At 46.0% G+C, this 14,043-nt stretch overlaps 1 protein-coding gene across 3 annotated transcripts; it reads right to left on the reverse strand.

Moving 5' to 3' along the window:
• Nucleotides 1–34: 34 nt before the first annotated feature.
• Nucleotides 35–13,460, reverse strand: CCNE2 (cyclin E2). 3 transcript variants are annotated; one of them, XM_054286251.1, is made up of 12 exons: nucleotides 13,417–13,460; nucleotides 11,897–11,935; nucleotides 11,700–11,808; nucleotides 11,461–11,517; nucleotides 9,401–9,552; nucleotides 7,545–7,680; nucleotides 5,383–5,529; nucleotides 4,068–4,163; nucleotides 3,204–3,338; nucleotides 2,463–2,574; nucleotides 1,664–1,818; nucleotides 35–1,332 (listed from the first exon to the last, which is right to left on the reverse strand). In XM_054286251.1, exons 2-12 carry the CDS (start codon nucleotides 11,908–11,910, stop codon nucleotides 1,231–1,233), a joined length of 1,215 nt encoding a protein of 404 aa, XP_054142226.1. In that variant the 5' UTR covers nucleotides 11,911–11,935; nucleotides 13,417–13,460; the 3' UTR covers nucleotides 35–1,230. The 3 variants fall into 3 exon arrangements, with proteins under 3 accessions (XP_054142226.1, XP_054142073.1, XP_054142150.1); XM_054286098.1 differs by having other exon boundaries at nucleotides 11,461–11,520; XM_054286175.1 differs by lacking the exon at nucleotides 13,417–13,460 and having other exon boundaries at nucleotides 11,461–11,520; nucleotides 11,897–11,946.
• Nucleotides 13,461–14,043: the final 583 nt, after the last annotated feature.

A 14,043-nucleotide genomic window follows, 5' to 3' on the forward strand; every position in this document is an offset into this window, starting at 1 on the left:
AATTAAATTTTTGTACAACATTTACAGTCTAGTATCTTTCTTAGAAATAGATGAAATCTTACAATAAACCCCTTATTTTTACAAACTGTACAGAAGGCTGGAAGCAACTGCAGCTAGTTCCACAATGGCTTGTTTGAGAAGACATGAATTCAAGTTTGCAAAGTTGTCGTGAGTGTAAAGTGGATGTGGGTGGCGCTTGATGCTCTAGTGCAGCTTTGTGGGCTGCTCAGTGTAATGTAACACTGGTCCCTGGGTGTGCAGCACGGATTGGAGCATCATGAAAGAGGGAAGAGGAATGATACCCTTCTTTCCCAGTACTGCCCTTCATCACAGAAGTGACTCAGAGGTAGTGAGTATTCCGAGGAAAACAGTAGTTAATGCTGTTCATAAACACTGCTGCCATACAGCTCCAGTTTAAAATACTGTTCCTATGATGCGAGTGGTTGCAGAGTACCTGTGGCTCCCTTTGTTCCACACCTTCTCCAGTTCTCATGCTTTTCTTTCGTGGTGCAAGTGGCTGGCTGGGGACTGTACTTCTTCCAGTTAGGGTTACTGCAGCAGCAGCTTCTCTGCTGGTACTCTTACCTGAGGTCAGTGATGCACTAAAACTGAAGTTCATGGCGGGCCTAAAGGGCGTTAAATACATCACGCTCCTGTGGAGCTGGGGTTTGGTACAAGGCTGCCTGCAGTGTCCTGCACACACAGAGTGGTTTCAGAGATGTGAACTGCTTACCCAAGGGTCCCTGTAATACTGCACCTGAGGGGACTGACTGACTGACACAAGGAACTCTGACCTTCCCAGGTAAAGAAAAAGGGTCAAGAAGAGGTAATACATACAAGCTGTCAATAGTCTCCTGCTCATCTAACCCAAATTAAAGCAAGTAATTTGCTTTAATTTATATATATAAGCTTGAGTGGACAAATCTTGCCACCCAGCCCTATTTAAGGATGTTCTTGAAAGTCATAAGTTAAGAATTCAGTTCCCACCATTAAGTCTTGTCAGAATGGACCAAAGTGGTCCAGGCTCTTGTGGTAGCAGGGTGCAATGCTCAGCTGAGCTCTTTTTGTCAAGTCTTTTTGTAGGAGGATGCTGGTCTCAGTTTCCATCTGCTGTGTCTTTTACTGCCCAAGTCTTTAATAGCAGTAAAGAGCATGAGTCACCTTTAGTGTGGTCTTGTTCTGAAGCACCAAGTCCTGTTTCTGAATCCATTTGTGATAATTGACTGTATTTCATTTCTTCTCTGTGCTTTTGGGAGGGGTTATTATTCCTCCTGTTGACACAGGTGATAACTGCCCTGGGGCAGTAGACACTACTGCACTGTTCACTTCTTCCTGCATATTGGGGAAAGAAAACAGCAATTAATACCTGTGACAAGGTCTCCTTTTTTGTGGCAGGAAGAGGCAGCAGTGCTTCCTCACACCACTCACACCGTTCAAGTGCTCTAGAGTCAGGGTACTGAGAAAAGCGAAGTGACATCGCATAACAAAGTCACAAACAGCTCCCCTGTACTGGTAATGCACATGTGTGCTGGGAGTGTTAGGGTAAAGCACGTGTTGTTTACAGCAGCACTGCTGGTGGGCACTCCCTCACTGAGGTGAGCCGGGACAAGGGATGTGTAATGAACTCTCAGTTGCCCAAACTGCACATCCACAAACCACTTACCAGCATGTCCAGATAATTTGTGTGGGTCTGGATATTGTGTCGATCTTCCGCTGCAACCTTCTTGAAGTTCTTCAGCTTCACAGGGACCTTTTTTGCCACATTGACAAAAGGAACCATCCATTGTACACACTCTGAAATGCTGTCCCAATCTAAGCCTGAAAGGTAGAACACCAGAATATATTTAGAAATCATGAGGGAGTAGCACAGTGTTCCCATATGACCATGAGTTAAAAAACACAATAAATAATACTGCAGATAAAAATTCAGAAACATCCTCCCAGAAACAGCCAACATTTCCTTATGCTTTTACTTAAAAGGGTGGTGGCTGGAGGGTGAATGGAGGTCACAAGGGTTGCTTTCCAGGGGAGGCTGAAGTGACTTGTGGCTTGAACACAAGATTGTGGGTCATGCTATAAAAACACACTGGGTGTTGCTGACAGACATGCATGACTACTTGAAAACTACATTTCAGAAGAAAAAGTGGCTAAATATTAAGCTAATGATTCCCCAAACACTTGGAAGCCATTGAGCAAATACTAGCCCAAAAGCATGAACAATAAATGTTTCAATTCCTTAGCAAAAGCTGCACTGCTGGGGTTTCCTTCTTCTGAGTCTTTGTAACATCTGAAATAGTGGTAGGAAGTGAAATTAGAAGGAAAAGAAGCACACAGAACAAATATTAGAGTCCATGTAGGTTTTGGTCTTTGCAGCTTGGTAAACCATCTTAAGCAAATTTGGGTCTGTGACATCTCCTGGAATTCCCTGCCCCACAAGGCCAAGCTCTGCAGAGGCATCTTACCTGAAGCTTTCTTAACTATTTCAATTGAGGTATAGTGGCAGAGTGCTGCAGCAGCTAGTGTTCTGTACTGGAAGTCCAAAGAATTCACATCCAGAATACACAGGTCTAAAAGCTGAGGACATGAAGAGTAACAAATGTTAACAAGCTGATACTCTGGCATGATCCTTTCTCAGAGAGGGCTGTGCACACAGCAGTCCTCCTACAGCCACAACAGGGCTGAGCTCCAGGAAGGTGTCTTAAATTTAAATACTACCTAGTGCAGCATTTACACCACTGAGCTACCTCTCTGAGGCTGGGCACAACACATGCCCATACCAACAGAACCACAGCTCTTCCAAAATAGTCAAAACACTCCCCAGGCTACTGTCTTGGCAATTACACAGACACACTGTTAAGGGCAATTAAAAAACAGCCTTGAGCCCGAAATGATCCACCTTCCTCTCAGAGCTGTCACTACAGTTTACAGAATGCTGGAGTGATTAAAGAAATAAAATGGATTTTTTTATTTTTCCAGCACACAGAAAAGTCTTAAAGTATGTGAAAGCAGGGAGATGAGAAACACAGGGGTAGTTGTCCTCAAAACTGAATTACTTTGGTGGAGTCAAACCTGCACGCTCCTTAACAAAGTAACAGGTGAGGGAGAAACAAGGGAACACTTAGGACAAAGTGGCTTTCAGGGTGTAATGTTCAGTAGCACTTGTCACTGCCCCAAGAACCATTTTCCAATGTTTTACTACTTACCTGGGCTATTTGAATGAATTTTTCCTGAGAATACTGAGGTAGCAGTACTTTTGGAACATCCTTCAGAGCATCCACTTGAAGATAGAGGTTCAGCCAAGAGACAATTGTCACTGGACAGAGTTCCCATTTTAAAGCCTGCAAATATTTAACAAACAGTTAAGTGCCATAACCCACTCAAGGACAGTTTTGTGCTCCATTTCTTCCTATACCTCTCCTGAGATTATTGCACATATCCTTAAAAGACACCAAAAAATATTTACAGTTTTAAGTATAAGTATTCTTTTTGAGTTGCATTCTTACTGCTTTTTGAAAAGGCTGTATTAGGATCAGCACAAATCTGTATCCTTTCACCTGTGCAGTTGGATTTTACATGTCTTCTTCATTCAGAAGCTGGGAAATTAATATTATTTCCTCAAGCTGTTGGGCTAGCTGTGTGAACCTGCAGCTCTTATCTATTAAGGAAGAGTAAATATATAGAGTCCTGTGCTGGTAAAGATAGATCCTTTCCAACACGAGGAGCACCAAGCAGAGCGAAGCTTTTGCCTGTCTCCCCAGAAGCCCCTGGACAGCAGGGGATGTTGGCAAGTGCAGTACATGACAGTGACAGCTTTCCAGCCTGCCTGTGGCTGCCTGCACTGTTGAGAGCTTTTAAATTCACACAAGCATGAGAAACCTGCCCTTTTCTACCAGTCAGAGATTGCATCCCAGCTAGGGTGTCAGAGGTCCACACACACACAACAAAGGCTCCGCTACTGTGCACAAACAGGGACAGGTTCCTTTTCCTAAGCAAGTAAGTGACATTAAAACAGAAAGCTCAGCTGGAGAGTCTTTCACCCAGCATTTACAAACACAGCAAATTATTACCTTTAACATAATAAGTTCCATTCTTACAATATCTTCCTCACTGCAAGCACCATCAGTGACATAAGCAAATTCCTGTATTTTAGGAGCGTAGATTTCCTTTAAAGGGAGGGAAAATGAAGATGAGTGTATCTTACAGTTCTAAGAAAGGTTGAGAAGATACTGGGAAATACTTTTCTGTCCACATTGACATTTTAACTTTTCTTACGCTATAACAGTGTTTTTTTCATTATATGAACTGACATGAAGCTTACAGGATAAGGAGATGACACACAACCTACTTGGGTTCTAGTATCTGTTGTACAATGCAATGGATTATTGCAACCCTTTGAGCTTCTGGGGAAATAAATGCTGACCAAGCAAATCAGAACACCCTTTCATTTTTAGATCTTTCTACTCAGCCATTCCAATGCTGTAAAAACATACATCATCCCAATTCTCCTACAGATGGCTGACTGGTACAAATTACCTGCATTGTCAGTGCTGATGTAATTGCATAAATTAAAAAAACTTAAAAAAACAAAGAGAAAAGCTAAAAAAAAGAAGAGAGAAAATCCCATAACCAGCTACTGCAACTGTCAAAATCCAGGGTGCAGAGATGGTCAAGGAAATTTGCTAAGCCAGTCATGCCAGCTGGGGCCAAGCATAGTTTGGTAAGTAGAAGAGAACTTGCCAGCAAAAGTGCTGCCCTACCAGCTGGCTCTGTGACCATGATGGCCCCATGAGATTCTTTAGGACAGGAATGACTGCTCATATGTACAACCTTGCTTTGGGAACCACAGTGAGATCTGGGGGTGCCAAGATAACAAACCCAAGTTCTCCTGTCAGTCTAGCCCACTATGCATCACCCAAAAGCTCTTGGCCCATGGATGTAGCACACAATGTGAAGTATCACCATCGCTGCACTCAGGACTCACACTCCACTAAATGGAGGATGTTGTAAGGGCATCAGCCTGATGGACAGGCAGTTTGAGACTTAGGCTTGGTTTTGTTCAAGTCCCACACCCACTCCTGAGACTGTCTGCCAACTGCAGTTTGTTTGGAAAAAAAGACAAAACAAAACTACTTCTAGCACATTTGCATGCCTTTTAAGCTTATGTGGTCTCTTCCCTACTGCTGGAGAACGGGAGGACAAAAACTACTTTCTGAGAGATTGACAAATGCACAACTGAAGGAAGAGAAAAAATCTCCCCTTCTGACCTTCAGTGTTGTACATACACCATCAAGTTCAAAAGATTCAGACATAAAATAATTGTTATAACTGTCTTTTTAGTTACTCCAAATTCAATATCCTCCTCCCTGTAACAGAGCTTCTTACCTCAAGTTTGGAAGCAATAAATAATGAGGTAATTCCTATGAGCTGAAGCATGCTCTTGTTAATGTTCTTTTGTGTCAACATGAATCTATCAAAGAAGTCTTGAGCTAGGTAGAAGGTTTCCCGGTGGAGTGCATACACCTCACACACCTACAACAGGGGAAAAAACCCAAAAGTTCTGTTAAAAAACTCTGTGTACACACACAGGAGTATTCAAGCTTTAACAGCAAAATGCAGGTTCATCTTTTGCACACACAAAGCTTCACATACCAAGGTATGGTGTGATGCAGTGGTTAGCATGGGATTGGAAAAGGTATTTCCCATGCTCCCACCTAAATGTGAATTGCCTATGAGGTACTAAAACACTTCCAAGAAATATTTTTTCCAAATTAAATAGCAACCATTTTTCCACTGGAAGAAGAAAGCCCGTGGAGGAAAAAACCCCAACAAAACAGCAGCACCTACACACACACACATTAATTATCTTGATTAAGAATACTCCCAAGCCTCAAGCTGAAGTCAAATCCCCGCTGAATTCCCAGTAGGTCTGTCCCAGGGCAGAGCCACTAAAAAATCAAAACCTTGGGCTCTACAGCAAAGGAGCCTGGAAGTTCCTGCTGGAGTGGGCTGTGCTGGCAGGCCAGGAGCACTGCCTGCAGCCCCTCAGGCACACCAGCAGCCTCACTAAGCAGGAACAAAACTGCAGGAGCCGCCATCTGCTCCATCCCATTGCTGGTTTCCCTGGCAGGGAGAACTTTTAATACTCGTATTGTATCAAAGTGTTTCAAATGCCAGTTCAACAAAAAAAGAAAGGAGAGTGCCCAGACCTGGAGATCTTAGGGAGAGCCCTACTTTTCATCTAATCTCTAATTGAACTGGGAGGGGCTAACACATATCCAGCTCTCCTGCAACTCCATCCCCCTTTCACAACTAGAAAGCAATTAGATATCCATTAATTACTTACAATCTACTTGCAGTGAAGAACAAGAGCAGAAAAGAACATCCAAGAAATAGATCCCAGCCACTTCATTATTTTACTTGGATACAACATCAGAATATAATCTTGCTACTACAAGCTATTTCTCAAGATAAGGTTGGAAGCTCATTTGCAAATAAAAGCCCTTCCTGACCACCAAAAATGCAACTGATTGGCAGAAATAGCACAGCCCCACTCTTTTAAACCTGATAAATGATGCATTACTCTGATACTATTAACAACTGCTCTAAAGAAGATTCAGAGCTAAAACTGCATAGACCAGGCCTGCCCATAAATAAATGGCAGAATTTCTATAGAAGTGTAATTTCCCAACATAATAACACTTGGCCATGTTAAGCAGCATCTGTTATAATGTCACAGAAGACTGTTAGGAACTACTGAAGAGGTCTCAAAGTTGCTGGGATTTAAATCTGCTGTGGCATATAGAACCACTGAGCTGGACAAAAGCAATGCCCCTGATGATTGTTTGGAAGTTGGATGATTTCCTAGTTCAAGATTTTAAAAAAAGCAACAAATTAATTTAATGGTGTCATGTAAATTCCACATTAGAGGAACTAGTGAAGCATACAACTGGAATAGTTTTCTTCAGAGTGTATTAAAAAAAGCTTTCATTTTTCTTGAAATTCCTTGCTAATATATTTGTAACCTTTTCACATAAGAACCTGTCTGTATCAAGAACCTTTAACTGTCAGCCATTGACATATTCTGCTCTCTTCCTATGATAAAATTGAAAATTTGCTATGAAATCAGAAAATAGCATCATGGGCTGACACTCAAGAGCTCTTGATATGGTCAGGTCATAAATCCTCAACAGATGCAGTTTTCTCATGGCTTAGATACAGTCTACCCCATAAGTTAGAGATCCATAATTTCAATACAAATGTCTCAAAACCAGATTTCTCTCTCTTGCAGGATGCAGGGTGCCATGAGCAAAAGTTAAAATACTGCTGCTTACTGTCCTGGGGGGAGAGGAAGTTCAGTACCTCCTGCCTGGGAAGGCCCAGGTGTAGCCCACCAAGAGCATCAAAAGCAGTCACTTGTTCTGCTGCAAAACAGTTCTGCCATTTTTTACAACTGCACATGTTTCTGAGATCTTTATGTAAAAGCTGTGCTTTTACCTGCCTACTTCACGGGCATAACACATGATAAAGTAACTAAAGATACACACCTCTAAGAGCCAGTCTAGCAGTATGGATCTCATGTGAGGCTGCAAACTAGAATGTAGTGATGTGAAGTGTTTGCAGTGAGCATATCGGTTTTCCTTCGTCAGGATGTTGAGCCAGACATCTTTGGAATTGCCCCAGCTATGGAATAAAGTTACACAAAGCATTAGTAAGTATATGCACAATTAAAAAAAAAAAAAAAAAAACCAAACAAACACATTATTTATTATTTACAGACATTCAAAAAGAAAAATCCCATACTATAAGATCCTTATGGCAATTGGAAAACTGCAGGAACATTTGGAACATTTTACATCACCACAACAGCAGCTTGACAAGATCACCAACAAGCCCAGTTCTACAGAACAGGCAGTAAAACTGAACATGTGCCTCTCAAAGCTGCATGTGCAACTAGAGTTCCCTATTGTGCCTACTTCAGTGGCTGTTCAGAGAGCAAGATAAAACCAAACCCTCCCCCTAAAAAAGAACAATATACTCCTCCTCAGGAAACATAAAGCATACATAAGCTTAGCTTGAGAAAAATTAGAGATAGTGTTTAAAACTCACTCATCCATCCCTTTATTTCCTAGCTTACTTCACAGCTCAGAAGCAAGCTATTAAGAGAAAAAAATATGTTCTTCTTTATTGTTAACTTATAAATTATTAGTGCTCCAGTCTGTTTGGGAAGATGATGCCTATATCATCAATATGGCTTTATTTGTAATTGTTACTATCAATCCATATGGGCTTTTTCTTAGATGCTCTTCTCATCCTGCAGGTACTAAGAGGAAAAGCATGCTAACCAATGAAATCACGATTTCCTACTGAAATTTTTGGAGTTATTTACCTTTCCTCAAGCAGAAGGTGAGAGACAGAGCTGATCACTGGTATTGCCTACAAATTTTAACCCAGGTCAGTTTCATTGTGTTGCCCTCATAAGTTAGAAGCTGGGGAGATATTTGCTTGTTTAATACACAACTCTTCCCATTTAAGCAGGCAGGCATTGAGAAATGAATTATGATCTTCTTACAGCAGTTAGGGAAGGATGGAGAAGGCAGGAGAAGTAAATTATCCTCTAATTCAGCTAATCAGAAAGGATGGAGTTCAGCTTCACCAGATGCCTGTCAACAACAGGATTAAGCACCTTGCATGGAACTCTGTATCTGAACAGGTCTTTGAGGTAAAGCATCACCTGGCAGCATCTTGAAGTTCTGATCCAGTTTGGGCCAGCACAAAAAACCACCAAGGTATAGCTATAGAAAGGTTCTCCTAAAGTAATGCTACCTGTTCTGCTTCTCTTCTCATTGACCTTGGCAGAAGTTTTCCTCAGCACATTGCAGTAAATTTACCACCTCTTTCATCAAAGCCCAGGCTGATACAAACAGCAGCTGGGTACTTCTCTAGCACAGCCTGATCAAAGCTATCTCTCTGTCTGAACTGTGACTGCACCAAGCACATTGCATTGCACTAGCAGGCTACCTGCACGGTGGTATTGCCACAAGTTTATTTGAACACTTAAAGTTCTTTAAGCAAATTTGGTTAAATATTTTTTAGCCACAGTTCCAATAGCACTGAAAGAAGTTTAGTTTAACCCTTAACCTTTAGAGTGCCTTAACCCTTAGAGTGTCCACTGTAAAGTTATAAAAGGACAGCTCTGAAATGTGAAAACTGTCTGGTGTGTTTATAAGATCAGGAAAAAAATATTCAAACAACCAAACTCAAGAATTTCTCTCTTTTGCTTGTACATAAAATCTTTTGTGAGATGAGGAGACAAGTAGAGGTATGTATTATATAAGCACATATAACAAGATTTTATTAGAGTAGTTCACACATTAACAATTACTGCCTCTGTTAAACTTACTTGAGTTCTGGCAAAGGAGATGGATTTATGAAGAGGTTCCTGAATCTGTATTTTTTGAATCTTGAGAAGTCAGTGGTTACTGATTCTTTGTGAGGTGTTTCAATAATTATGCAAGGTGAGATGCCTCCTGTTATTGTGGGGGGCCAACAACTCTGCAAAATAAACAAGGTGTCTTTTAAATGCTGTGTTTACTATGAGAGCAAGAAAGGCAATAAGTAGATTACAGTAACAGCAACAATATATGTAATGTACATTAGTCTTTCTAGATCTCAGCATTGATTCAAGTACTGAAACCAAGAAAGAAGAAAATTAAATGCCAACAAAACCTTCCATAGCTAAGATGGAACATATATAAATAAATTGGATGCATGTGGGAACTCAGCTTTGAGGAAGATGACCATCTTTAGTTTATGAACCCACAAGTAGCCTATCCATTGCTTGAAAAGCTCAGTTAAAGTACAAAAGGCAAAGATATTAATTGCTACTGAAACACAGGACATTAGGTTACTAGTCCAATCTACTTATCTATTCAGAGGAAAAGAAAGGAGGGGGTGGAGGTTTTACTGTCTCTCAGTGGAAATTCAGCAACTTGTTATCTTCCAGTTTAGTGCTCCAGAGAGGAGCCACCCATCTCAGCTCCAGAGCTAGATACCCACTGAGCAAGCAGCAGCTGTGAACTCTCTCTCAGCTTGCCAATGCCAAATATGGGATGCAGTGACTCCAAATGAGAAGACTGCAAAGGTATTCCTGCAGAAAGCCTTAGAGAAGCAATTCTAGATTACTTTGGTTAACTGTAACTTGTTTCACTAATGCTTATTTGGTTGTAAGTAACCAATGAGTAAGGGGGTATCAAATCCCTGGAGCACATGCAAAGCTGTAATGGCTGACAGCCTTCAAAATGGTGTCACACAAGCTAAATTATTCCCTGCGGAGTTGAGAGGGAATCCCAGTCACAAAGAATGGCAACACTTGTCCCTGAACACAGAAGCTTTTCCCATACAGCTGACTTGCAAGGTAAGCTACACAGGATTCCTCAGTATATCCAAACCTATTTATAGCCAGACTGAAGTACCCCAAGAGTGAAGTTACACACCCCAGCAGAACTGACCTGAACGAACACAACCAACAGAAAAGGGAGGTCCTACTCCTCCTTCTCTCCTGCGAGCCTCACTGCCCAAGTTCCACTCCAATGCTTGCCAGACCCTCTGCTGGGTTGACTTAATTCACTAACCTGGCAGAACTTTAACTGATTTTCTAACGCCAAATTAGCAAGATGAACCTGCCTACTGCTTTGTTCAAGGAATGGAGCAAGGCTGGAGATGGACTGCACAGCCCTCCAAGGAAGAAGAGACAGGGACACAGGATTTCCCCCTTTCAGCAAAGTTGAAACACTTAACACTTAAGTTTCACCCCAGGTACAGCTGAAATACTTATGCAGCATTTTTCCCTACTCAAGATTTACAAAGACAACTTCACAATCATAAGAGTTTTGCTTCACCATAGCTGTTAGTCTCATTCACTTTACAAACAATATTATTTGCAATAGAAAGTTATAATATTTTACTAGTCTGCTTTACAACAGAAAGCCATAAGGCCTGTCAGTTTTAAGAGCTTACTGTGTTAGTGAAAACACATTCCAAAATTGATTTAAATAATCAAAAGAACTGTTAAATGAAACTAAAGATGGCCTGCATGGTTATGAATCTCAACTAAATGGCCATGAAACCACACTTAAAGTTAAAACAAGGGCAGTAATCTTGTTTAGACTTGCCTCTAGGCCTAACCTGCTCTGTATATGGAATTGTTCTGAAATATCAGGGGTCATTCTCTTTTTTTCACCTAATCTTACTCTGCAGTGGTTTTTACATTGAAGGATCTTTTATCTGCAATCAAGTCGTGTAAAGCAGACAAAAAGGTGCTAAGCTCCCATAGTTTCTAATATCTAAAAATACAAACTTTCCCTATTCAATACTTTCTGGTGTGGAATGCGTGATTTCACACCTACCAACACAAACCAGACTCCCTTACCTAGTTTGAAATGGTATTCACAATTGAATTACCTTAATTTCGTATTGATGTTTTTTTGCAACTTTTCCATCTTCTCTTTTCTTAATCTCCTGCTGAAAAGAGAGACACATCAATACACTGACAGTGACCAGCACACCCTCCTACAGCTCAGAAAATCTCTTGCTACCCCTGCCTTGCGCTTTGTAACATGGCAAAATAAAGACTGTCCCATCCAAATGCACTGGAGAGCTTTCAGTATCATCCAACTTTCCAAGTTGCTCAAATCGCTCACCTCTGCTGTTCTCCTTTTTCTGGTCTGGAGATAATCTAGTGCTTGCAGTTCTTGTGGAGCCTCTTCTGGACAGGACAGTGGCTGCTGCTGTTTGGCCTGCAAACGGCTACTGCAAAGAGTAAAAAGACATGAGATGTTAGGAGAGCAGCAGTTGTTAGATTAGTACAGATACTCTTAGTACAATGCTAACAGCTTACCTGCGCCTTGACATCTTCTCTGGGCTATGAGATCTCTACCTGGATCAAAGTAATAAGACAAGCTCAGTTAGTGCGTCCTCACAAAATTAGAACCAAGTTCCCTACTTTGTGTCATGAACTCATCACAAAGAGCAGCATGGTTCACACAGCTCAAACAGAAGGGCACAAGTATTCCCCTGGCCTGAGGAATGCCCAAGCAGAGCATGACTGTGGTATGTAAGCACACACAGCTCCATGTCCTGCTGCAGGGTGCCCAGGTATGCCAGCAGTTTAGCTCAGGCTGCCTGGGGGTGGGGGCAGGGAAATTGTAAAAGGACATTTCCCACACAAGAGGATGTGGGGGGTCCCTGGGGCTGTGACCCCTCTAGTCCCCCGCACCCTCCATTCCGGGCACCCACACAGACACTGTTTGGACGCTGCCGCTCCCTCAGGGGCGATGCCCCCCACACCTGCCGGGATGGCGGGGCCGCGATGGGCCGGGCGCCGCCGCCCGCGCTCCCGCCGCGCCGGTTCCGCGCCAATTTCCAGCGAGCGGAGAGGCGGCGGCGGCCTGTGCCGGGGTCAGGCTGGGCTGGGGACACCGCCGGCTCCCGCCTTCCCCTCCCGAAGGGCCGATCCGACACCCACCCGCTCCCGAGGGTGCTGAGGGGACGCGGGAGGGGCAGGACCGCTCCCCCGCCCCCCCCTCCGCGCTCCCGCCTGGCTGAGAGCGCGGCTCCCTCCAAAACCTGAGGGGGAAGGAAGGGGCTGCCGGGACGGCGCCTCACACGCGGGGACACCCACCCCCCGCCGGGACACCCCTCGGCGGGACACCCCCCGTGCAGGGACCGGGGCTGTGAGGGGATGTCCCCACAGGCACCCCGCTCCAAGGGCCAGGGCGGGGAGCCGGGTCCCGCTGGGGTGCGGCGCAGGCGGGCGGTCGGGGTCAGCCCGCCAAGCTGCTCGGCCGGCATCCCCGCCCCCAGCGCGCCGGGCTCCCTCCAAAACCGGGCAGCCCGCCTCCCGCGGGGCTCTCCGCGCTGGGGCGGGGGGCAGCCGATGGCGGGATCCCGCCGGCACCCCGGCCCACCGCACCGCTCCCTCCGGGGATGCCCGTCCGGGCCATCGCTACTCTCCCCTCCCTGCGGATGGGGCAGCCCCCGGGGACATCTCCCCCCAGGCTCTCCTCAACAACTCTCCCTCCAAAATGCTGCCCGGGCGGGCGGGCAGGCAGCCCGCCTCACCGCTCCCGGTCACGGCTCCCGGCCACCTCTCCCGCCTCACCGTTCCCGGTCACCGCTGCCAGTGCCCCCTTCACACCCCCCCACCACCGGCACCGTGTCTGCCGGTCCCGCCACCACCACTACTATCATCACCACCACCATCCTCAACACGGCCACCGCTCCCATTATCATCGCTACCATCATCACTGATGCCATCATTAACATCATCATTATTAACAACATCATCATTATTATTACTATCATTATTATCATGACCCCCCAGCCAGCCCCCATGCTCCCCGGCGGGACCCCACTCACCTCCGCCGCTGCCGCCCGGGCCGCGCTGCTCAGCTGGCGCCGGCGCCAACCCGCTATATAGCGCGGCCGGGCCCGCGCTGCGCATGTGCGAGGGCGGCAGGCGGCTTCCCCGCCCGTCCGCCGCCCGCGCCCCGCTCGCCCCAGCGCCGCCCCTGTGCGGTGGGGCCGCGCCGACCCCCGCGCCCCCCCGGAACACCCCGGAACGGCCCGGCTGCTCCGGCTTCGCCGGCAGAGCGACAGGCAGCGCCGGGAGCAGCGTTGCCATCGCTGCCGCCGCCCGCTGCCCTCGGCCTCTGCCCCGGCACCTCTCCGCCGCCCTGCCCCGCTGGCGGGGGGCACCCCCGGCACCATCACCCCGCTCTGGTCCGCTCCATCGGGCCCCGGGCCCCGCCGAGACAGCGGCGGCTCCGCCGGCGGCCCCGCGCGCCCAGCGGGGCTCAGCGTGCCCGCCCCGGGGCGGGGCCGCCGGCGGAGCCGCCAATGGGAGCGCGCGGAGCGGCGGCAGCGTGCGCGGCCCGGGATGTAAACACGGCCCCGCCCCGCCCGCCGCCGCCGCGGCTGTCAGCGCCGCCGCACCGGCCTGCCGGGATCCCCACAGCCCCGCCGGGACCCCGCCGCACCGCCCTG

This window comes from Melozone crissalis, unplaced genomic scaffold (genome assembly GCF_028551555.1).
Source record: "Melozone crissalis strain CALT ecotype California unplaced genomic scaffold, PUWL_Pcris_2 ptg000002l_1, whole genome shotgun sequence".
NCBI lineage: Eukaryota > Metazoa > Chordata > Aves > Passeriformes > Passerellidae > Melozone > Melozone crissalis.

Bases quoted from the DNA above. Each gene is read 5' to 3' on its own strand.
- CCNE2 (XM_054286098.1), bottom strand. The intron at 9,553-11,460 runs GTAATTCAATTG...TTTATTTTGCAG, and splicing joins AACATCAATACGAAATTAAG to AGTTGTTGGCCCCCCACAAT. The intron at 1,333-1,663 runs GTAAGTGGTTTG...CCCAATATGCAG, and splicing joins CAAATTATCTGGACATGCTG to GAAGAAGTGAACAGTGCAGT.